Below are 23,963 nucleotides of genomic sequence, written 5' to 3'. Positions count from 1 at the left end.
AATTCTGCACAATCAATACCAGCAGTAAAAACGTTCCCCCTTAGAAGGCAGTATAGGTGAGCTCACTAAGTGAGTATTTCTATGCAAAGATCATCTTTGAACAGGGAATATTAAATCCCATGCACCTCTCTGGCCCTTAACATACCTCATATTCCAAATACTTTGCATATGTCCATTATTTCATAGATAGTAAGCAGTGTTAAATCTACTTTCTGGCATCCAGTTTATATACTGTAATATCAGAAAAATTTACACCACTTCTGTTTTATTATGTTGGTCAAGACACTAGCTATCAAGACATGTTGAATCTAATCTTTGACAGCCCATCATTTGACTCTGTGATCAGTTACTTAGCTGACTCTGTCTCAAATTTCTTCATAAAATAAAACGGACCATTGCATCTCTAGCTTCTAAAGCATATGAAGTCTTCAAACTGGCATTAAGCGATTGTTAAAATGTCATTGGTACTAGAAAAGCAACACCACACTATTTTGCAGAGGCAGCAGTATGGTATATGAAGGAAATACATAAAGGGGCTCAAGGTCATGTGGGAAAACCATGGCAAAGCAAGAATGTGAATCCTGGCCTCATAAGTCCAGGGAACATCCACACAAAACCTAGTCCTGAGATGCTGGAGTGTGGAGCGTGGTGAGGCAGGTCTGCCCACTGAAGATGTAAGTTTTTTTAACTTTCCATTGAATCTCCCCTGATTTTTGCAATCAGTGGTTTCTTCTCATCACGAAGCAGGCATATAATTTTAACTTGATTTCAAGAGAATTACTGTAATTGCCACCACCAGAATAATAGATCTGCGTATAAAGAAATGGCTTTTCTCTTGCATTTTCCATTGGAAAATTTAATTTCTGTGTTAATGCATTAAGATATTTCACTAAGCCATTTGCTTCCTACTCTCAATATTCACAAAATAGCATCTCCAAATGAAGTTCCTGTAAACAGTTATTAGTTTACCAGTGAACTAATACCGATAAAATCAATAGAGTCTGACCAGATCTTTTCTATAGAATAGAAAGCCACCTTAGAGACCACTTAAAATATGTATCATGGTAATGTGTCTCAGACCATAAAAATAAGAGGGAAGTTACTGTGTCAGATCTTTCTACATCTATGCTAAACCTGTCTACCTGATTTCTGCTTACTTTCTATGCCACTACGGTAGCAGCAATTTTGGCTTGAAGATTAAAAACAACAACAAAAAAAGAAATAAAGTGCCTGGCATTTGAAAGGATGAGTTCAGTTCAGTTCAGAGCAGCGGGTGTCGCAACTTCAAAACACTTCTGTATATTCATCCGTTAGACATATACCCCATAAAACTAACCGCTACTTCAAGCAAGGAGTGAAACTGGAGACACAGCTTGCTGGTGTCCCTATGTTACGGTGGCCTTTCACAAAGCTGCATGAAATGGAGTCAAAGTGCCATGGAGGACACATGCCCATCTGAAGGCTAACAGAGCTGGCAATAAAATTGTGGCTAATGAGTCACAGGACAAACAGCAGGTTGGGACTTTCCCCACAGGGGATTCGGGGAAGCCAGAGACAGATTCACTTGCAGAGCAGGAAGAAGATTGAATAAACTGTCTCATGTGAAATGTCTTATAGAGTACATATGTTACGAGCAAGAGAGCTCCTGTCCCCGGCACAGATGCATTCAGGTTTCTAAACAGATTCCTTGGATTAGAATAATTTGCTCTTCCAGACAGGAGTAGCCACGACTGTAGCAAAGCGTTTCTAAAAGAACACATCCGTGCTCTCCCTCGGGGGGGGCTGTACAGTAACCACACGGATTAACGTGGTTCAAGTCTCCAGTGTGAACGGGGCCCGAGGCTGTCAGGCAGCTCCGGAGCGATGGAGAGGGGAGCGGAAGGAAACAGAGCACGCAAACGAAACACAAACCGTAAAGATCTTTGAACAAACTGGAATTTGCAAGATGTGTACTAAAGCAAATAGCAGCTGTGGTATTTGATGTTTGTCTAGCTGTTTTTAATGCTCCTGTAGTTCAGATATCAAGAGCTGATTCTCTATTCTTAAGTACCAAGCCACTCTCCGGAAGCCTGAAAAAGCTTAGCACAGCTACTCTATTTCTTATACACCACAATAAACAAACTTGCAAAGGAGCTGGATTCTAAAAGCCAGTGCAAAGAAAGAAAGAAAGGGGGGGAAGAAAAGCAGCAGCCCACACAGCATCAAATGCTGGTAGGCTCAGTGCTAAATAGCAGATGATTCTTACTGAATAACTGCCCTAGATTTTGCAAACAATACCGGGAACAAAAATAGAAACCCATTTACATATTGCTGTTAATAACTTTATTTATAGTGTCACAGCTAGAGCACAATAACTGCAGCCATGGCTTAACTTGAAAGCCGTTCACTGTGGAAGAGTCAGACAGATACTGTTTTCTCAGTACTTATGCAACTGAAAAAAAACCCTGCTGACAACAGCCAGGCACCAGAATCCTTACAAACAGAGCCAGAAAAAAAGTTAACAGCAGTCAAAGGCAAATCATCCCCAGGATCCCACCAGCCTCTGCCCCTCCTGGTTACTTCAGACATGCTATGGCTAATCAAGGACAACCGAGGCTACAAAACCCAGCAGATAAATTTTCACTTCAGTTTGAGCCTCGTGATAGCATCTTACAGGAATACCTGACTGGGGGGTTTGTTTGTTTGTTTGTTTGTTTGGGGTTTATTTTTCTTTGTTTGTTTGTTTTTAATTAAGAAATACAGACAAGGCTCAGACTAGCTGACTAGCAGCTGCAATAAAGAAGATATGTGCCCAGCATTTAAGAACATCCCTACCACATCCACGCTGCCTGCTACATGACTGTAGCCAAATCTTTGCCGGGAGCCCATATTCCTGCCAGCTAAAATACCACTGGCCCGTCACAACAGACTGGCACATCTTTAAGGAACCGAAATGTACACAGAAATGTTCCTTAGTATTCTGCAAATGCCTGCTATATATAAGTAAATGGAGTGAGAATGCAAGCAAGGAAACTGTCTCTTAAGACCTTTCACCTGAGAAGTGAGAAAATGTGAATCTGATTTTTCCTCTGCCTGAATCCGGCCTGAACTGGACAACAGGCTATTTTGGATTGGGAACGGGGGTGCCCTCAGGACCTTGTGCTGCAGCTGCTCATTACGTATAAAATACTCAGAATAATTACAGGCAGAGACAGCAAGCGCCCCGCTCTGCCCTGCTGATTACGGCGTGCTCGGTGACATGGGACAGTGGGATTCAAGCCACTGCTCTGGGGTTTGATTCTTTTATATAAAAAAATGAAACAGAGTTAACAGAAGAGAATGAGGACGCCTTCTTCGGTTCAGGCCTCTCCTAGGAGATGTGGCCTTAAATGCCCTCTGGCACATGGGAAAACCGAATCCGATAACCTACACCAGCATGTGGACCGAGCCTCTATGCTCTGGGATGAGCATGGCACGCCTCATCACTTGTGTCTCTTCAGATCTTCACTACCTCTGCGTTTTACTTTCTGCCCCCTGGAATATCAACCGAATCAACTAATTTCTCTGGGTTTTCATTCTGGTGAGGAACAGAAAGATCCCCGTTTGGTGTGGCAGCCCAGCCGAAATGCAGCACTAATTCCCCCTGCAGATACAGCCAGCAGTCACGAGAAGTCCCCAGCACAAAGAGCGTGTGTGTTTGTGCACACTCCCTGCTTGTTCCTTCTGCACAATTCCTCTGCAGCGCAGGCAGGGCAGAGCCTTCAAGGTCCAGTCGTTAGGACATTTCTGTAACAGGAGCCAGGCATTTCGGAGCTCTAATCAGCCTCGCTACCAGGACAAATTAAAGAAATCACTGTCAGTCTCAGCCTCTCCATTCCCCAGCCCAAACCTCCTCTGTGGGGTCGATTCTCCCACAAGAGTTTGTGAGTATAAGGCACTAAAAATTTATATCAGAAATAGTGTGGTGAGCAGGACTAGGGAAGTGTTTGTCTCCCTGTACTGGGCACTGGGGAGGCCACACTTCAAGTACTGTGTTCAGTTTTAGGCCCCTCACTACAAGAAAGACATTGATACTCTGGAGCATGTCCAGAGAAGGGCAACAAAGCTGGTGAGGGGTCTGGAGCACACATCTTATGAGGAGTGGCTGAGGGAACTGGGGTGGTTTAGCCTGGAGAAAATGAGGCTGAGGGGAGACCTTATCTCTCTCTACAGCTCCCTGAAAGGAGGCTGTAGTGAGGTGGGGTTGGTCTCTTCTCCTAAGTAACAAGCAAAAGGACAAGAGGAAACACCCTCAAGTTGCACCAGGGGAGGTTTTGATTGGATATTAGGAAAAATTTCTTCACCAAAAGGGTTGTCAAGCATTGGAGCAGGCTGCCCAGGGACGTGGTGGAGTTGTCATGCCTGGAGGTATTTAAAAGATGTGTAGATGTGGTGCTGAGGGACATGGTTTAGTGGTGGACTTGGCAGTGCTAGGTTAACAGCTGGACTTGGTGATCTTAAAGGTCTTTTCCAAACTAAGCGATTCTATGATTCTATAAAAATGCAAGGAGGTGTTTCTAGGCAGTGCCCATTATCGAGCAAGATGACTTAGAATTTGTTCTGTTATTAGTAATACAATAAATGCTGTGTCTGATACACATAATGGAAAAATAAAAAGCTGTGGGACATGACAGACCAACAAAATACCGCTTTCATGATCCTCCACTAGAAACGATCCTTGAATCTGCAGGAAAATAATCTAAGAAGAGATGAAAGAATACACAAAAGACATTTAAATAACTCAGTGAATGCTGTATTTAAGTGAAATACACTGATCTAACAAATGCTAATGTAGTCCTTATTGGGCTTCTGCATTATGAAAGTGTAGCCCTGGATGATTCTCAGCAGACATACCATTTTATAGTGGAAGAACAAATATTTTAAACCTCCTATGCTCTTCTCAGAATCAGAGGTCCCCCAAAAATCACATATTTCATTTTTGAACACAGCTTTAGTTTTGTACAGTTGTTCTCCAATAGTATTTTCTCCCTTTTTTTTTTTCAGTTGTTTTTAAGTTTTCAGAGAAGATACCATTTTCAATTTACTCATTCCACCATTACATACTTCCAAGGAAAAGGAGCTCAGCAGGTAAGCACACCTGCAATTTCAAGGTTTCTGGGCTTTGCAAGAAATTTCTAATCGCTTCCGTTTTCAGTAACAAAATTTTATTCAGTTTGAAACTGAAAATGACAAAGAATACTGGATCTTAAAAACACAGTATCACCTACCATTTATATTCTGTAATACAACTTTGCCTCTATGTTAGACCTGTCATCCTAAACCGTGACCTGCTGGCCGCTATTCTGCAGAAGGGGACATTCATCAGGAAGAAAGGCAAAGACGATGTGGGTTTTTTTCTCCTTTTTAATTGAAACAAAGTAGGACTATTAAATCAAAAGGCCTCTTTTTCTCTTGCCTGGAAAGAAAAAGAATCTCACAAAGGGGCTTACAGTAGTTTTGAATGCAATCCAGAACAAAAGGTTCCAAATGAAACAGAATAATTATACTTTTATGGATCAGCACTTGGCTTCTGTTGTAGCCTGATCTGTAACTAGAATTGCTCAAGTTCCCCTAAGCAGAAGCCAAAGTTTTGTTTGCTTTGTTCTACAAATTGATTCTTATTAGCTCATTCTTTGGAAACAGCCACGGCAGAAAGCAGCAGTGCATTAGTGTGCATGCTCCCAGGATTGGAGGCTCTCCACCAGAACCACTATGGCACATAACAGTCCACTATCTAAAACTGTATGCATCTGTTTTCCATTCTCTCCTCTCCTTTCCTCTACAGTCATTACTAACAATTGCTAAATTTGCTCCTTGCTTTCCAAGGTTTTTTGGTCTTTCCCCTCTTTTTTTGCCTACCTCCCCACCCCACAAATATCCAAGCAGCTCTGCAACATAGGTCACTCATCTTCATGGTCCAGGATGTTACAAAGCATCTCTCCAAATTGCTACTCTGCATTCATCATTGATGTATAGGTCTGCCAGGCCTTGGAGACAGAAATTAAGTAGTTGTCAGAAGAAGGATGGTTGTCCTAGTAACCTCCTATTAGCAACAAATGCCCCACAACGAGTAGGAAATGGAGCCAGCGTATTATCAGACTCTGCAAAGAATCATGCTTAAAGTTAAAAAAACCCAACCAAACCAACAACGACAAAACCCCAAACAAATGAACTGACATCATGGATCAACTGTCACTACAAAATCTCTGCTGGAAAAATTCCACACTGCCTCACACATTCAACCTTCCTCTTCACATGGGAGGGCAAGTTGTGCTTCCAGACACTCTGCACAGCTACTGATGGGGACAAACAAGCATTTACAGATGATCAACTAACTAACTAGATGATTACAACTAACTGAACAAAGCCATGGTAGTCCAGCCTTCTGCATGCCGCTTACTGGGGAGACCTCTGCAACAGGAGGCTAGGAGAGAATATTTTCACAGAATCACAGAATGGTCAGGGTTGGAAGGGATCTTTGCTGATAGTCACATAGATCTAAGTTTCACAAGTGGTCACTGCACTAGGTTTTTGGGCTTAGGGGTCAGCTCTCTAGAACTGGAGCTGAGAGAGCTGATTCCAAACCCTGATGATCCTCCTACATATTTAAGGGGTTCATTTAGGAGTTTGACTCAGAGACATGGTTACTGGTCAAGAACATCTTTAGAATTTCTCAGTGCCTTTGAGAACCTCAGATATTTGCCAATCACACATACAGCACCCACAGACAAAATCCATGCTGGCCAGGGTATCAGGGAAGATAACACCTACACTCCTGTATTTTTTTGCTTTTTAAAGCATACCACAGGTACATTTCCTTCCAATTTCTGAAAACTATTTGCAAGCTTCCAAGTCCTCAGAACCTACACGGGCTTACAAATCCTTATTCCCACCATTTAAAACTGTGTGCATCTTTCTAGGGCTTTGTAACAGAAACATAAATGTACACAGAAAAATCTCAGTTTTCTAAAAAGAGCACCTTTGTCATTCCACAAGGTCAATGTCCTGCCAATGGGGGGTGTGTGTGTGCTGAAATTCATTCAGTCTCTTTGGTTTTTTGCCTCCTTTGCTGTTTTGTGCAGTCCTCTGTTGCTTCTCATTTCTCTTAGCTCTCTTTCTGAAGCGACCTGTTCTTAGCCTGATTTCTTATAAAAACACCATTTATGGAATCATGCAGTCTGCACAGTCAGTACCAGCCTCTCCCTAACTTTTTAACCACTTAATGTCAAGCAAAATTAATAAAAAAAAGAGGAAGTTTAAAAAATAGGCTATGACTTTCAGTTACTGGAGGACACAGACTCAAGTTAGCAATGCACTAACTTGAGTCACAGGATACCAGACCACTCGAGTGCTCTTCTCCACTAATTGGTTTCAGCTTTTGTCTCTTCATCATCATTTATCCAGTGTCAAAATTATATATAAACCAGTAAGAACAGATGTACAAATTAGCAACAATTGTTGAGGGATATAAATATAGTTTAAGACAAGAGAAGTTAATCCATCCCCATCCAAAACTGTGCCTCTGTTTTACAGCTTCTGTAAGACGGCTTTAAATAGTTTTGCAAAGTTCAGTGCATTACAGAATTAAAAAGTTTAACTGATTTTTGCTTTTCAGTCATTATAGTCTAAGGAGGAAGCAAAAAGGTAGGATGATTTTAACAAGAACCTCTTCAAATGTTATATAAACTCAATGTTCTTAAAAACCACTTTGAATGTTAACTACATGACAAAGTAGTTCATTAACTGAAATTTAACCAAATCTTTACAAGAGAAAAGCAAGTCTGTACAAGCAAGTCTTTACAAAAGTAAAGTTTCAGTCAGAGAAGACTCAATTTTTCTTGTCGAGGTTACTCCAGAATAGAGAAGACTGGGAGTGGATTAGTTTAATAAACATAATTTGATGATTTTTTTTAACTGTAAGTTCAATACATTTGTTTTTACTATCAGGCCAATCAGCAGTCAGACTTACATTTAAAAAAAAAATAATTTATTTTTAGTACTACTGAAGAAAAAAGAGAATCCAAATAACCTTGATGAGTTAAAATGCTGCTCTGTAAACTTCTGCAGGCACCTTCATTATTCTCTCCAAATTACTATTCACAGTATTTCATCATTAAAACATCTAACACTCTTCAATCCATCACCCTGTGAACCTCACAGACCCTTGTGTAAACTCAGAATAGCAGGGTGTGAATTATACATCACAGGCCCTTCCTAATTGCTGATGGCTTGCTGGTGGCTGCAGATCTGCAGTCACCTGGCACGCTGCACTTTTGGGATGTTATCTTTATTACAACACACGTGTTTAAGTAATGCATCCAGCGGGGTGCCTTGCAGCCAGTTATTTATCTGGTTTGTTCTTTGGAGGGTACAAGGCTCTCTTGTGCTCCTGAAGACACCAGAAGCTCCCAGTAGGGACCAAGATCACAATATATTCCCAGTTCAAAAAGAAAGATCTGCAGACAGTCAGATGAATACTTAAACATGTTAGTATGTATTTGTTCTTCTTAAAGGGTGCTGTGCACATGTACAAAGAGGTAGATTTGATAAAATATATAAACCTGCTCTATTCTTTGGCTTAAATTTTTCAAGACTGAACCACTGACACACACGAATTGAAAAGGAGTGATCTTGGGTTGAAACACCCCCTTTAATATTAACAGCCAGACTCATTGCACAGCTTTGCTGTCAAGTTCAGGTGTAACAACGGCTGCAAACTAAGCGAATTCCTTTGCACATGGATTTTAGCTTGAATGCTTTTCTCCAGAAGACACTGATTTTTCCTCTCAATAACAACAAATTGGCTAGGAAGAGTCAAGTGATTGTTAGTAGTGAGACCATAGTAAGTCACCTTCACCCATGGGTGATACCTACTTCCACAATTCCTAAAAATTATTGCTAACTTTAAAAAAAAAAAAAAAGTAATTTTTCTGGAAAATTAAAAAGCCAAGATTCACTCCAGGCAGACACAGGTGAAGTTCCCAGGAGCCGACTCTTGACAGGGAAACAGAAGAGTTCCCATGTAGGTAAAATTCACTGCTGTCATCTGGGGAAAGGCGTGGGAAAGCTGATCGTTTCCCTCCTACTCGCTTTTCTCAGCCTACAGCCTCAATCAGAAGTTACAGCGATTAAATGCAGGGGGCCCCAGAGCCCACACGAAACCCACACAGTTTCCCCCTCTACGTGCAAAAATAACTTTCTACTGCTTGTGAGCATATGCCTTGAATGAAGAAAAGGAGGTAGAGATCTTGCTAAGACTTGATGCTGAGAAACAACCAACTGACCCATGAACACATTTTGGGAGGAGATCGAAGCTCAGGTACTGGCAGGGAGGGCAGTACCAGGAAGCAAGACACGCATGAAACCAGCTCTTGCACTTCCTCCTGCTTAACACTGCTCTTCATCTTCAAGCATAAACCACCAATTTTCATTCTGCCTCCCACCAAAAAAGGGGAGAAGACAAGGAGGGAGATGGATTTTTTAGCAAATATTAAAAACAGTTACTGTTCCTGCCCTTTCCTGGCAATGCAGCCTTCCATAGAAATTAAAGCGACATAAACTTTGGCTGAGATGAGAGATTTGGGGAACCTTTGAAAATATCCATGGAAGAACTGTCAGGAATTTATAGACACCATACTGTACTTTTATTTATTAAAGATGGTAAAATTAAACTGGTTTCTCCTTAGCTTCAATAACCTCTCGTGAAAAAACATGAAAACAGAATCAGGATGAGCCCCTGAACAAAACCAGCCCATTGGCGTAGCTACCTCCAAAGGAAACCCACTGTCTGACCCGCACTTGGGCTCGTTATAAACCCGTGTAGCATTCCAAAAGGCACCGTTAGCAAGCCAGAAAAAACAGCCTCATGCCTATACCCACCAACAAGAATATACCACTAAGCAGCACATGGCTTTGGCAAGCTCCAGCACTAACATGTCCAGTTACAGCTACATCCTGGGAACCCTCCTACTAGCTGGGATCAGAGCTCAGCTTTGTACTGGTATTGATAAATCCTTTAACACCACGAAGCATTACGACTAGATGTCCTGTGTGCGACGACGGAGGCAGGAAAAAGATGTTTGCTTAGTTGAAATTTTTGCAAATGTCATAGCACACAACTACATAGCACCTTGCAATCTAAGAATTTAACACACTTCACAAGCAACTAACTAAGCATCACAATGCCTATAAGGTGAAGAGGTTAAGTTGTCACGGCTGGTCTGAATATCCTGACACTCGGCATTCACAAGTGCAACTATTTGGTGATTTCTGAGAGGAGAATTTTTGGTGTTAGAACATAATTAAATCAGAAAACTAGTTAAAAAATGTTTTTCATTTAAAGCAAACGGACTGTTTCATTTCTGCAAATGGCTTAGTTCAAGTTGTCAAGATGTTTAAAAAACTGAGATCAGGTTAATGTTATTGAGTAAATGATTCATAAGAATTATGTGAAGGGGGGAAGAGAGGAAACTGCCACTTTCACCCGCGCTTGGATGCCAGCCCTAAAATAAGCTTCTTGAAACAGTTCATCAAAGGAATTTCAATGACAAAGCCAACCTTTATCCCTTCACAGAGGACTTCAAGCCTCTTTTTATAGCACAGAGATTACTATATTTGGCCAAACCTAGATAACATTAAAACCATTATCACTGCTGAGAGACACTATAAATAGCAATAGTAATTTAAAACATTTAAAATTCTGCCTGGGAAGCATGATAGATAAACAATATTATTTATACGTATTTTAGGGTTTGTCTGTCAGACACAATCTCATTTATGATAATGTGAACCGATTTAGTTACATAATTTACCTTGTTGTTTACCCAAAATTACTTGCATAGTCTCGGGAACTCCTTTCCTGATTGCATTTGACAATAGACTTTATATTTAACTCACACATATGTGGGAAAGGTCAAATCACACTCTGAGATTCTGAATTTGTCAAAGTTAATTCTCATTGAATAAATCAGGATGGGAACCAGTTTCGTTCTCTGTTAAAAGGTTCTGTTCCTTTGCATTAAAAAAGTGTATTAACCCCAAACCTCTTCATCTTATTTTCATCATCACCCTAAATTCTTCAAAAAAACATAAGCCTGAAACAAATTTTCCTGCCAAAAAATGACAGGAAATTATATTTTCATTGTGGATAAATTAGTCTCTGAACTTTACTTTCCATAACAATAAGCAGGAGATTATGAACTCATTCACAGGAAGTCCTGATAAGGCTCTAAAAAGATTTGCTTTTACCCATTCAGATCAGAAAGACCCTGTATTTTGCATAAAACCACCATCTTTCCCCAGAGAGACAGCCCACCCTCTAAGAGCAGTGTAACACAGAAAGAAATATCATGGCATAGTAATAATATAACTGCCCCTTATTAAAGGACGGTGGCTGTGTTTTACAGACCTACTACTGGCACCTGAGGAAGACGTCTTTTCTACACAAGTTTTAAATTGACTTCTTTTTTCTTAATACAAAAGTGTGTAACCTTTTTAAAAAGAAAAAAAGAAGCATGTAATCTAGTATCTAAAACTAAGCATATCACAGAAGAACTGGTCATTTAAAGACTCCTTATTTTAAAACAGAACCACACACACACAGAGTAACTTCGCATGATTTTAGAATAGCATTTTCTGCTGGTAGAGTGGTTTGGGTTTGTCTTTTAATTAAAATTAGATGTGGTCCCAAAAGCCCAGGCCCAATCATCCCTGAAAATTAAAATATTTAATCTTGTCTGGAACAGAATTTAGTAAACCACTTTGCCCACACAAAATGTCAAACCAGGCTAAATGCGGATGAGGATGAGCTCCTTCGCCTCCCGAGTTCAAAGGGCCAAAGTCAAACCTGGCTGGATTGAAACCTCCAGTGTCAGTGAGGCTCATTATCTCCCCGTTGACTGTGAAACTGGTGAGCAACCTCACCCTGAAGATCCAGTAAAAATGAAGATCTCGGGCTCCAGGCATTACGATGGCAATCAAACTTTTAAATCAACAGCTAATGAAAATTCCCATCCATTATATTTTCATTTATAATCTACCTTTTAAACTAATCTCGGAGAGCGGGAAATGAGAATCGCTGGATGCAGCTGATGGAGGAGGGAAACCCACACTTCTGTGCAGATACACAGACCTTCCCACTTCTACGAACTGTGGAGGAAATGCTCCTGCTCATAAATCAACAACAGGAAGCCAGATTCAATGGCTGGGCACAGCACCCTTGCGCCGACTTCACATACTTCTCAATTGCCTTGACACAATAACCTTTAGCTCATAAAAAGTTAGATCTTACGACATTTTTAAACGGTGACAGAAACAAAACAAAATTGCTTGGAGTGTTCTCATCTCAAAAGCCTCCCCTTGAGCATTTCCCCACGAAAAATAAAGAGCATGCTTGCTTTTATTCAGCCAGTTCATTAATCCACATCATTGAGATGCTACCCCCCACCACCAGTGTGTTGCTGTGTGCACGTAAATGCTTCAAAATGATCTGCAGTCATTCCCACTAGAGGTGGTTTCAGTGCACCCAGGCAAGAGCAAAGGCTCCATGCTGAACTCCTAGTGTGAAATGAGTCACTTGTTCCAAATCATGTTTCCTTTTTTCAATATCCATACTTAGTTATTCATTTCCTTAAAGTACATCAAGATGAGGTGTTCCTAAGTTACCTTCTATTTGCTCTCAGCACATATACTATTTTATTCCCATTTCTTATCTCCCTTTTCCAGCCTTTTCCACGATCTCAGTGGCTTTGATTTAGGGCCTCGTAGGCACAGACAACAAAGTTCATACTTTGAGGAAGACAGCATTTAAGTTCTTTTGAGACCTCAGCCTCCCTTTGCACTGGAGACAGTCAGCACCTGCAAGGGCTTGATTCTTAAACACTCATTACCATGAGTAACAAAGTTAAAATTACTTTTAGGCTGCAGAGGATAATCTATTACAGAAATGTTCATATTATTCAATAAATATGCAAGATGTGAAAATTAAATGTTTGCAAGCTTCCTGGTAGCAACGCATCAGGACAGTCCAAGAACTGACTGGTGCATATATTCATTTATGTATACATGTTTTGCCTTTTATGTTACTTTACAGTCATAACTGAAAAAACTGTTTGCTCTTTCTATACTCTGGGTCATGAGTCATTTTTTGCTGTATCTTTTGGATCTCCATGTCTCCATACCAGCCACTATCTTAGGGCTATTTTTTCCAATCATAATCATTCCATCAGATTCCCCTCTCCCTTTAAAACTGTTAATTTGTAAATTCAGTCTATTGTTTATTTAGTTTTTGTTTATTTAATGATATAGTTAAAATTTCAAATAAGTATGATCCTAAAGAGATAATCACTTTTACCAAGATTTGACTGATCTGAACAACTTTCAAACCTGCAAATAATGACATATGGAAATCGATGTGAAAGACTATAATACCATACTGACTAGTCTCATGTCACATCTAACGAATTGCATTCAGTTTGAATGTCAAGGTGACCTTTTAGTACTGGAAAAAAGCAATTTCTCTATTAAGAAAATTCACAAATGGCATCTATCACCAGAAATTTATTCACCTTCTTGAACAAGCTCAGTGCCATTAAGGAAAAAATAAATGTAAAGACACAAAACCTAATCTGTAGCATATATTCTGCTGAGAACACTCCGGATGGCCTCTTCCCCTCACCTTCATCACCGTATGTATATTTTTTATTTTTCATCACTGAACAATTATTGTCTTTGATATCTGATGTTATTGCCTTCAGTATTGGTAATGAATCTTTATCTGTTTACCGAGTCACAACCAAAAATACGAAGGGCTGAACTGAAGTCCATGCAAGCCAACACACAGACTTGCCCTGATTTCAGTGAGTTTTATAGCAGACTCTACATTCAACGGTGAGTAACCTCCTCCCAGTTTTCTGCTGGTGCATTACCTCTCCCCACTACCCTCAATGCTAAGGAAATGTCTTCAAATGCTTCAGAACTTCGTGTGGATTTCACTGCATTATCTATTGGAGATCCTGCAGGGCACAGTATATTAGAGATGTAAGAAATTCACTTTTGTTTGTCGAGCACCAAGTTATCAGAAAACATAATTCACCAACATACTTAAAGCTACGTAAGAGAGAAGTCTACGCGAGCAGTTTACAGGAAAGCCTCTTGTTGGAAGGGGAGATGGAGAGGGGAAGAAGGGAGGTCTCTGTCCCCAGTCCCTGTGGCTCAGTAGAAGTATTTATAGACTAACAAAGCTGTTACACAGTTCCAGCATCTGGCTTAGACATAAGTGATCCCCAAAGAGGTCAGGTACAACAGCAGAGGTAAAATGCATCAAGATTAAGTTAAACTTAACTTTGTAACTGCAGCCCATAAAGATATCAAGCAACGAAAGTACTGCTTTATTGTGTCTTCCCTGGGAAGCGGACTGTGGGAACATGGACTATCCCACCAACATGGACTGGGTTTGATTTTGCATGACTTGCTGGAGTTTGGCTCTCAATTTCTTCTGCACATCCAGGTAGACCAAGGAGCAACACATGGGTGGGTGACTGAGCAGGCACCAAGGCCTGTTACTAATGGTCACCCTGCTTGTAATTCCAAACTGGCAGAGACCACTTCAGGTGATATTAACCTGAGCTGCGCTCTGAAATTCAACCCATGGAAAACCTTGCCAATCATTAACTTGCATCCCCTCATGGCTTATCAGAAGGGTGATTGTAACTGTCAAAAAATACCAAACCCAAACATACCACCTTCTCAAAACTACTGAGAACCACTCTAGGAAAGGAAGGAAAAAAAAAGAATCTAAGGAAAGAGATCAGTTAAAGTTGCCTCTCAAAGGCAGATATTGCAGGAATGCGGCGATCCTCCTCCTGTCCTATAAACAAACTTTCAAAAGTCAACTGGTGACACTTTAGAGTCTTTACACTTATTTTGGATTATGTGTGGCTCTTTTCTTAGTCCCTGGGTGTTAAGTGCCAAGCACTGGGAGGGTCCCTGCTCCCCAGCAGCTGGGAGATGGGCTGCTGTTCTTACCTGACATTGTCATGCTTCTGGATGTAGATCTTATGAAACATCATATCTTCCTGTTTGGCATTAATGTCAGCTTTCATCTCCATGGCAACATGTCGAGGAAGTACAGAGAGCAGGAGACGCTCCTGTGGAGTCAGACAGATGAACCAATTAAAACACCTGCTGCCCAGTTAACAAACACACTTTGCTCCTTACTGGGGAGAAATGAGTCATCAGTTTGGTGAGAGATGAGTACAACCAAGGGAAACGGTCTCCATAAACCCAGCAGCTGATCCCCTAACAAGTCATATGCAATCCTGTCCCAACCCCACAATAAGAATTCAATGATTTTAGAAGAAAAATCATGATTTTTTTCATCCCAGCTGCACTGGGCTTGTGATTCATGGTTGCCAATTCTTACAAATGAAGGAGCCATATAACTCAAAAAGTGCCCGTGCACAATTCTTGGAAGGACTTGGATAAATGATACTGTTTGACCTCCCACACAGCCTCTCCACACCACCGTGAAGTCCTCCTTCACATAACACCAGAGGACCGATACCCTTGGGCACAGTTTAAAATCCCTTCCTTCCCTATCTAATCATCTAAGCACATTCCCCAACAGGCACAAACCTGTTTTTAGCAGCTAAAAAGCCAATAGGAATGACCCAATAAAACTAGGATGAAAAGTTAGCCCAACTATACAAAGCAGTGTTATACTTCTACACATAAAACAGCTATTAGTGCCGAATTGCATTAAGACCTGTAAACCTACCCACTCACCTACAAGAGTATTTTCAATAACCACTTCTATCATCAACAATTCACAGTTCTCCACCCTCACCTGGTACTTTACTGATATTATTATTTACCGATAATAGCTTTAGTGTGACTTTCATAACGTTATTTTATAAGCTGTTGCGTATATAGATTTGCATGCTAGGCAAAAATGAGTTACATGACAAACTGATGACTTTCTGGTAATTTTCCTAAAAACTCACACAAAAGCCTGGGCTTATTATTATTCTAAATTTGGTGGCAATTTCACGCAGAGGCTATAGAATTTAAATCTGCAGGTAATATGTGCCCCAGGGATGCATTTGTGTATTTCAGGAATCACACTTGAGAAATTCTGCCTAGACCTTCATTTCATTCCCCCTCACACCCCCCCCAGTTCAAAAGAAGTTTTTGCTATGGCTGAAGAAGGTGGGGAGCACCTCCTTTGGGATCAGCTCCACTGCGGTCCAACCTACAGGCAGTGCTCTGGAATAGCTGAAGGATCCCCAAAGCTTGTGCCGCTCTCATCTTTATTATTTTTCTTTCCCTGCAGTGAGCAGAGGGAAGACAAGGGCCTTCCTTCCTGATGACACAGACACAATGTGGCATAAACGAAGGTCCCTAACCTTATCTAGCAGCTCATTAATTCTCAACAGCACAGGGAACAGTAGGGCTCAAATGCAGTCCTGACTCAGAGGGGTCAGCAATCCTGTACTAATTACTCACGTCACCAAACCTCTTGCCCATACCACTGTTATAGACACATTCCTGGTTTCTAATTCCTAGTTTTAACTGAAACTTCCCCATTTATTTCTTCCTCTAAGGAGAGAGGGGAACTTTGGGGGAACCAGAGGAAGATGAATTCACTGGAAACATGCTCAGCATGCACCGAGACATTTTATAGTCTGTGGCTCTGCCCAGTATTTCCTTTCTTTTCCCCTTCCATGTGTAGCTTAAAGAGATTCTTACCTCTGGTCCCTGAAGAGGTAGTAATAACACAGAGAAAGACGTGTTCAAGGGATTTCTATCTGCTCTGCTCAAAACTGCAGCAGTCCTGACAAGATACTTGTTTTTTAAAGTACTCTCACCTTCACCAGCATACTGCAGGTGCTAACGGTTACATATCCAAATTGTTTTTTAAAAAAGATCATGAATCATGCACATGCCCTCAGGCTTCTACCAGCTATTAGCATACTCCTTGAGTGCAGAAGCACAACACATTTGTATGCTTTCCAGAGTAACTGGCGTATACGCTGTTGTTATTTGCATATTATAATAGGCATCCTTAAATGTGTGAAAGCTGTTATTTTACATGTGATTTTACACATCCTCTAAATAACTTGGAGCGTTCGGGGCACCCACAGGTTTGGAACACTCCCTGTAGGCACACAAGCATGGAGGCATGTTTTTTTTACTTGCTTGTAAAACAGGGACACGTTCAGGGCACTGAGTTTCTCTTACTAGTAACGCCAAGAGATTCTCACGTACTTTTCTGGGTAAATTTTGCTTGGGAGCCCCCACCCCTACTCTTCCTGACACCATGGGCACTTGCCAGATTAAATCACCGATATTTTCAAGACACTTGAGATCTCTGGGAGATGAACTAACACCGCTCTAAACTATCACCAATCAGGGAATAAGATAGACGTGCCAAGTGAAACAAATGCATGTAGCACAACATCCCTTCATGCAGCAACTAAGTTGAGCCATGTTACAGAGTTGGGCATTATCTTTATTCTGTTTGTTGGGAGCATTACGATCACTGAAAATAACCTCTGAAGCTAGCAGGAGGAGGCTGTAACAAGTGCCTTTGTAAAGTACAAGCCATGTTAAAAGAGCTTCAAAACAACAAAATCCCTACGTTTTATTTCAAATGGAGCACCGAAATTAAAGTCTCCACTAGAGTACAATTTTCATTTTGCTATAATGACTAGAAAGTACTGCAGCCCTCACTGTAAAATCACTTATTATGCACCAGCAAGGTGACTGGGACTGCTGTTTTACAAGTATAACAAGGCAGCAGTCTGACCTGATAAAAAAAGCAAGAGTAAATTCATATATAATTCTCACTTCAAAATAAGATGCAAGTATAGTTCCACTGAATTATACATTAAACAAATGCATCCCGAGGAGCCCTAGTCTCTAGAATAGGCACAGATGAAAGAGTACAATACAGATCTACTCTGTTTACATATGTACACATAGATATAGGTACACGTGGGCACACACATCCCTACGATGACTCTGTACTATATAAGAATTTTAACTATTTATGTCATACTCTCCCAAGATGACCTTAAAGCAGTACAAATATTTAATGTCTTACAACTATCGATTTATCCTCAGGTTTAATAACACTTATTTTTCACCAGAAGTTAAGCAATGCAGAGATATTAAAAAAAGAGAAGGAGAGAACAACTTTTCAGAGCAAAAGACAAACAATGCTAGAAGTAAAACTGTGCAGTCCCGATAACCCATCTCTTACTTAAATCCGAAGTATTTGCTCACTACAGATTGTGGAGAGCACCTATTTTTTCATCCGAGAGTATTTTATTCTGGGCAAGCAACAGTGATTCCTGTTATGACTCTGCCCTAGGTTATCTCAAATAATGAAATCACAAGTGTCCCTTCTGCATTGGACATTCTGGATTTTTACTTGTTTTCTTGCTAATTTTGGGTGCTGGTAGATACTTTATAATAAAGGAAGATACACATTCCTTTGCTGGAGATAATCTGCCTATCCTTAATAAAGAATGGCACACAGGAGCACCATCAGACTCCAGAAACGGGCAAGCAATGATACCAGCGCTGGGCTGTGCAGCTGTCTTTCTCTCCACCCCTCTTTGGAGACTGGGTCTCCCAGACGTGGGCTGAGCTGCCCTTATTTGTGTCTGCTGCCACCTCAAGATTATCTCAATGCATTATGCACAGGGATCATCCAAACTGAACCTGGAAATCAATGTCAGTGCAGGCTGTAGCAGCAAATAATCTTGTTAGGGGTCCCCAGCTGCCAGGACCCACAATTACTGCTGGAAGTACTGGAGGGTACTTCTAAGTGACTGGCTTTGACCCATGTTTTTCTGATGTCCTGGCTTTCTTCTGCATGGTATGGTACTTTCTGGGGAGAGGGAGAAGAAAAAGGCATAAAGCTAGGACATTTGCCAGGGCTTTTTTCATGAATGTCTTCTGACACAGAAGCCCCTAAATCCAGAACAGCACAAGCATTTGAGCCATGCTGCTAAAGCAGTCTCTCAGCGGGGAGGACAGAGCTGTAATCAGTGTGTAAAATGGGGTACTCTCTTGGCTCAATCCTTTCCTCCATTTCGTGGAAGGAGGGGCGGCTGCTTGTTTCATCTTTCTGAAACTACATTCGTTACAAAGGAAAAAGGAATCTTGAGCGTGAATCTCGTTTTCATTCATATACTACCACAATAAAGCATGTGTAATGTTATTTCACAGTAAGGGTTAAACAACAAGTATGTCAGCCAGAAGTACCTTATGAAACACTGCCAAAAGACAAATCCATAGATGCAGATGGGCTGAGACATGAGGGAAAATTAAGCTGTGTTGCCACAGAGATGCGAAGACACTCCAGTTGATTCATTCCCCTGACCTCTTCCCCAAACCCACAACGAAGCTCTGAGATATCTCCCAAGGGAAGAGTGGAAGCCCTGTTTCATGATTCATTTCAAATTGGACTGGACAGACCACTACAAGATGTACTGCAGGGCAGAGATGTGTGTTAGCAAGGGAATAGTCAAGCTGCCCCAAAAGGTCTTTTGTATCTAATTCTGAGGACACAAGAGATTCCTTGCAAGAGCACCCACAAATGAATTAGGGGAGTGGACACATTCGATACCCTTGACTGTATGCTAGCTGCAACAGGTCTTTTTATAGCAAAAAACCAAAGTTGGTGATGAATCCTACTTTGTGAACAAATATAATTAACTTGAGACCTATAAGGTACATAGAGGTGTGCAAGCAGGTAGGACCCCTTGGGAAAGGCAGGAAAAGGGCCCTCTTTGAAGGCATCAAGGGAAAGTGTGTTCTGTGGATCAATTTTTACCTTTCACTTCTGAAACCTGCCTTACAGCTACCTACCTGTTGACAGTGGCTTTGCTGACAAACACACCACATTTTGACCTTACAAAGTGAGTCAATCTGAAGCCTGTGTACTGCATCTGCATTCAACACGTGGCTTCAATGATGGGTGCAAAAAAACCTATGCAGACTCTCTGTGTACTGTGTAATTTTAATCCGCAAAGCATAGACCACAGGATATGTTGAAGTCTGTGGAGAAGTTCATCAGGGTGTTGGGGAAGAAATACTCCCCTGAGCTCACTTTCAAACCTTTAAAAATCCTGCCCTCTACCATCAGCCTATTCTTGCTTGGGTTAGTCAAGAAGCAAGAGGTGCGCAAATCCCATCCTACAAGAACAATTTGCACGCTAATTCTGCTTCAGCAATTTCATTTTTTATTTCCCACTGTTGCTCTTACCTGCTGCTGGTTTTCCCTTTGAGAATGCAGCCTGGCTTGTATGCATTCCCTGGTCTCCTGGAAAGCCTGTCTTTGGGACACCTCTGCTGGGTAATGGGTACACACGCCTACAATGTTTGTACAGGAGAAGATGAGAACATTGGAGACCAGCTGCAACAAAAGAAAAAAAAAAAAAGAGAGAAAAATACTTGGTTACACTTTGGAAACCTGCCATCAGTAACAAAGCACCACCCAGAACCCCCTTCCACGACTCCTTAATCCAAGTCATGCTTAAGCCTCAAGCTCTCAATTCCAGTGTATTTTACCTCTCTAGTCTTTAAAAAATAAAATTTCCACATATGGCCTCAAATATATGTTCGTAACACCGTGCATTACTTCACTGGTAAACAATACAATTCCACTAGTAATTTTGTAATCTTGCTTTTGGTAATCCAGTATCTTGGAATTACTGTGACAAAAATCTATCTAAAAATGCATCATTGCTCTGTCAGCTAAGAGTCAGCTAGACTCATGCAGCCAGATCTGACAGAAGAACACAAATATTTCCATGTTTGTGTACCTACATATCTGGCTTGAAAACACATCAGAGATATATTAAACCATTATTTTGAAATAGCACTTAAAATATTGAAGGGAAAATGTTGGTATTCACAAGGTTTAAGAGCAACTGAAGTATTCATTTTACAGTAGTTCCAACACAAATTTTTATGTTATTAGACTAAAAAAATACATTTTTTATGTTTCTGTGAACATGACTACAGAAAGAGTTGTTAAGTCTGAAGCATATTTGGACTGGACAAGCACAAAGTAAAAGCTACGCCACTCTTCTGCTTCCATGTGGTTTATGTTTTGTAAGGAAGCAGTCACATAACTTTTGCTGAAAACTAGTGTTGCAATCTTTTCTTTCCCAACTATTTTTTAATAAAAATAAAAAAAATCCATGCCCGTTGGTGGCATTTGGTTCATACAAAATGTTCAAAACTGCTTCTGATGGTATCATGTAAACATTTCCCTTGACAGAGGTCAGTCACAGTATAACTTTTTGAGAGTTGCACAAGCTGTACTGCATCTCCTTTTGAGGACAGACTTATTTGAAACACCTCTCATCTTTTCTAAGGGGAAAGACTGTCAGACCTGCAAGATTCTTAAAAATAAGGATGTTTGATCTATTCCCTAATGACTCCAGATATACCCTTTGCCTTTATTACTTTTTTACTGCAGAGTAAAAGTAATTTCCAGACCAGCCCATTCCCTGAAAATACGGGGCCAGGCTCTGAAGGGCAAGAGGGGTGCAGGGCACCTCTTAAGCCCTGAGCTCACAGGGGGTGCTCAGGATCCCCCAAACCAACTTGGTCACTGTGCAGGAAAGAGGAGCCGTCCCTGTGTCAAACATAGACCCACATTTTAAAGAGTAACAACCTCTCCAAGAAATCCCCCTGGGATTATGCTAACTCTTTGACTACATCCATGTGCTAATGACAGCAACAATTAATTACCAATTCTGCCTTGAAACAGGATTTAGCCAGAAAAACCTTATCTTTCAGCTCAAAATAAGCAATACCTTAAGCTACGGTCACATGAGGGACATCCTCGCTGTGGACGGCTGCCAGTAGATGGCAACACTCCAACTTCTCAAGCTCCTGCATCACACTGCTGCATTTTGGGCTATGGCTCCACAGTGAATTCTCACACTTACGTATCATACTACAATACAATAACCTGCATACTACAGATACCCACTGTTGATTATCGTCAATGACAGCTACATGTATTTGCAGATAACTGGTTTCCAAGGAGGAAACTATTCTCATCTCCTGTAGATTGCTGCCTCCATCCAAAGAATCCACATTGCGAATAGAGACAGGGCTATCGAAGGTGCAGGTCATACACATGAACATGAAATAAGCCCTGGCTGGATCCTGCCAGATCCAAGATGCTCCGTCTCTCCCCAGATCTGATCAGATACCAGCCAACTTCCACCCCGATCCTGCTCAGCTACCCTACCTAACCCAGTGCTGCATCCAATGGGCATTTGATGGTATTTTTTGCTGATAATGATAATTTTTAAGGATGAAAAATCCCTGCATAGTATAAAAAAAACACTAGTGGTTATTATAATGAAGAAACATCTTAAAAAGAGAGCAGAAATAGTGTTTTCCTAGGAGTTACTCTGATTCCTGCTCCACGGTTGCACTGACTGTGACTCACAGGCCGTGAACACCACTTCCGCAAGTTCAATATGGTTACTACAGGCCCAAAGGGGTTAACACTAACCGGAGAGGAACAGGAGACAACATGTGGTTTAGATGGTAGGCAATGTATCAGGAGTTAACCGAGCAGGGAAAAGGAACACCTCAGTCCTGAAAATAAGATGGTTTGGGGTATATCTCAGTGCCAACAAAAAGTGCCTCCAGTGGGGCCCACCCATAAAGATACCATTGTTGTGATGATGCCTTAAATAATCAAGCTGTAAAGGTCAAGGCACGCAATTCATATTATGCATCAAGACCAACATTGTCAAAGGGGAGTACAAAAAACATGATCAGACTTGACATTATTGATAATGTTTGTGGAATGCAAAGCAATTTAACTTTTCAGCACTCACTGACGTCATTTTAGACAAACCCAAGGGACTTCACAGACTGATTTACAAGACAGACTCAGATGACCATGCTTCATCAAGTAGGAATAAAAACTATATTGCAATGTAATTTTTAAGTAGCAGGGGACAGACATCCATATTTATTCTGTTAAGTAGAAGCTCATTTAATTCACAGTATGGCATCTTTGCAACACCCTGAAACATAAGGGGAGAAATTACAGTGTAATGTTGAAAATATCAAAGATCTGCAGAGATTTAAAACTCAGCTCCTGCTATTTGCCTATTTGCAGCAACACTTGCTATGTGAGCAAGAGCATTTTGTTCAATATCTGTTCACAATCATTTTCTTCACAGGTGTTTTAAAATATATGAAAGCAAAAAAAAAAAAAAAAGAAAAACGCTTTCTAATCTCATTAATTTTTTTCACAGTTCTCTGCCTTAATAAAATACATTTATATCCTGTTTGCCAAATGGTACTACTTGCTTATCAGCTTCCTTGCCATTTTGCTATGGTAACCAGCTTCAGTCCCAGGAGAAAAGATAGATATGTAGATATTAAAAAAATGATTCCCTAAGCTTCACGGCCTGAAAAGTAAAAACATATTATGGCAACTATTTCAGACAATCTGTGCTTGAAGAGCTGTTCAGGGCAATGGGAAAATATAGTTGTCTATTTTCTAGTTGATTTCCTTCCCCTGCCTAGCTAGAGATTTAGACTAAGAAGATTCCTACACTTTTGATTTTGGAAAGTAATAGTTTATAAAAGACTATTTCACTTACATATAACTCCTAGATAAGCTATTAAACCTTCTTGCAGTATTGGCATATTTGAGTATTTCATAAACTAATAACGCTTACTCTTAAAGCATCTGCATGTGGCAGAGAAATGCTATTATTCTGATGTTACGGAGGCAGAGTTCTTTGAAGGTAATTCAGTACTGAAGAAAAAGCTATATACTATGAGGGGTTTTCAAAAACCACTGTGCCTTCTTAGTGACGTTGAAATAATAGATCACTCACTCTCAAACAAAACAGACCAGACAGTTTCAAGTCACTTTGATTTCATCG

The 23,963-nt window shown here is 40.7% G+C and overlaps 1 protein-coding gene across 1 annotated transcript in view; it reads right to left on the bottom strand.

Annotated features, from left to right (window-relative positions):
- The window catches only part of ADCY5 (adenylate cyclase 5), a gene marked incomplete at its 5' end in the record, with an annotated part of 226,166 nt that overhangs the window by 72,267 nt on the left and 129,936 nt on the right, over positions 1-23,963 (bottom strand). The window contains 2 exons of the mRNA XM_082483464.1: positions 15,043-15,164; positions 20,294-20,443. Coding sequence (XP_082339590.1) covers positions 15,043-15,164; positions 20,294-20,443 — 272 coding nt within the window. The remainder of the gene's footprint in view (positions 1-15,042; positions 15,165-20,293; positions 20,444-23,963) is intronic.

Source organism: Vanellus vanellus (genome assembly GCF_965231255.1).
Source record: "Vanellus vanellus genome assembly, chromosome: 5".
NCBI lineage: Eukaryota > Metazoa > Chordata > Aves > Charadriiformes > Charadriidae > Vanellus > Vanellus vanellus.
The sequence above is the reverse complement of the archived record's forward strand: the minus strand, read 5'-3'. Positions and strand labels throughout refer to the sequence as shown.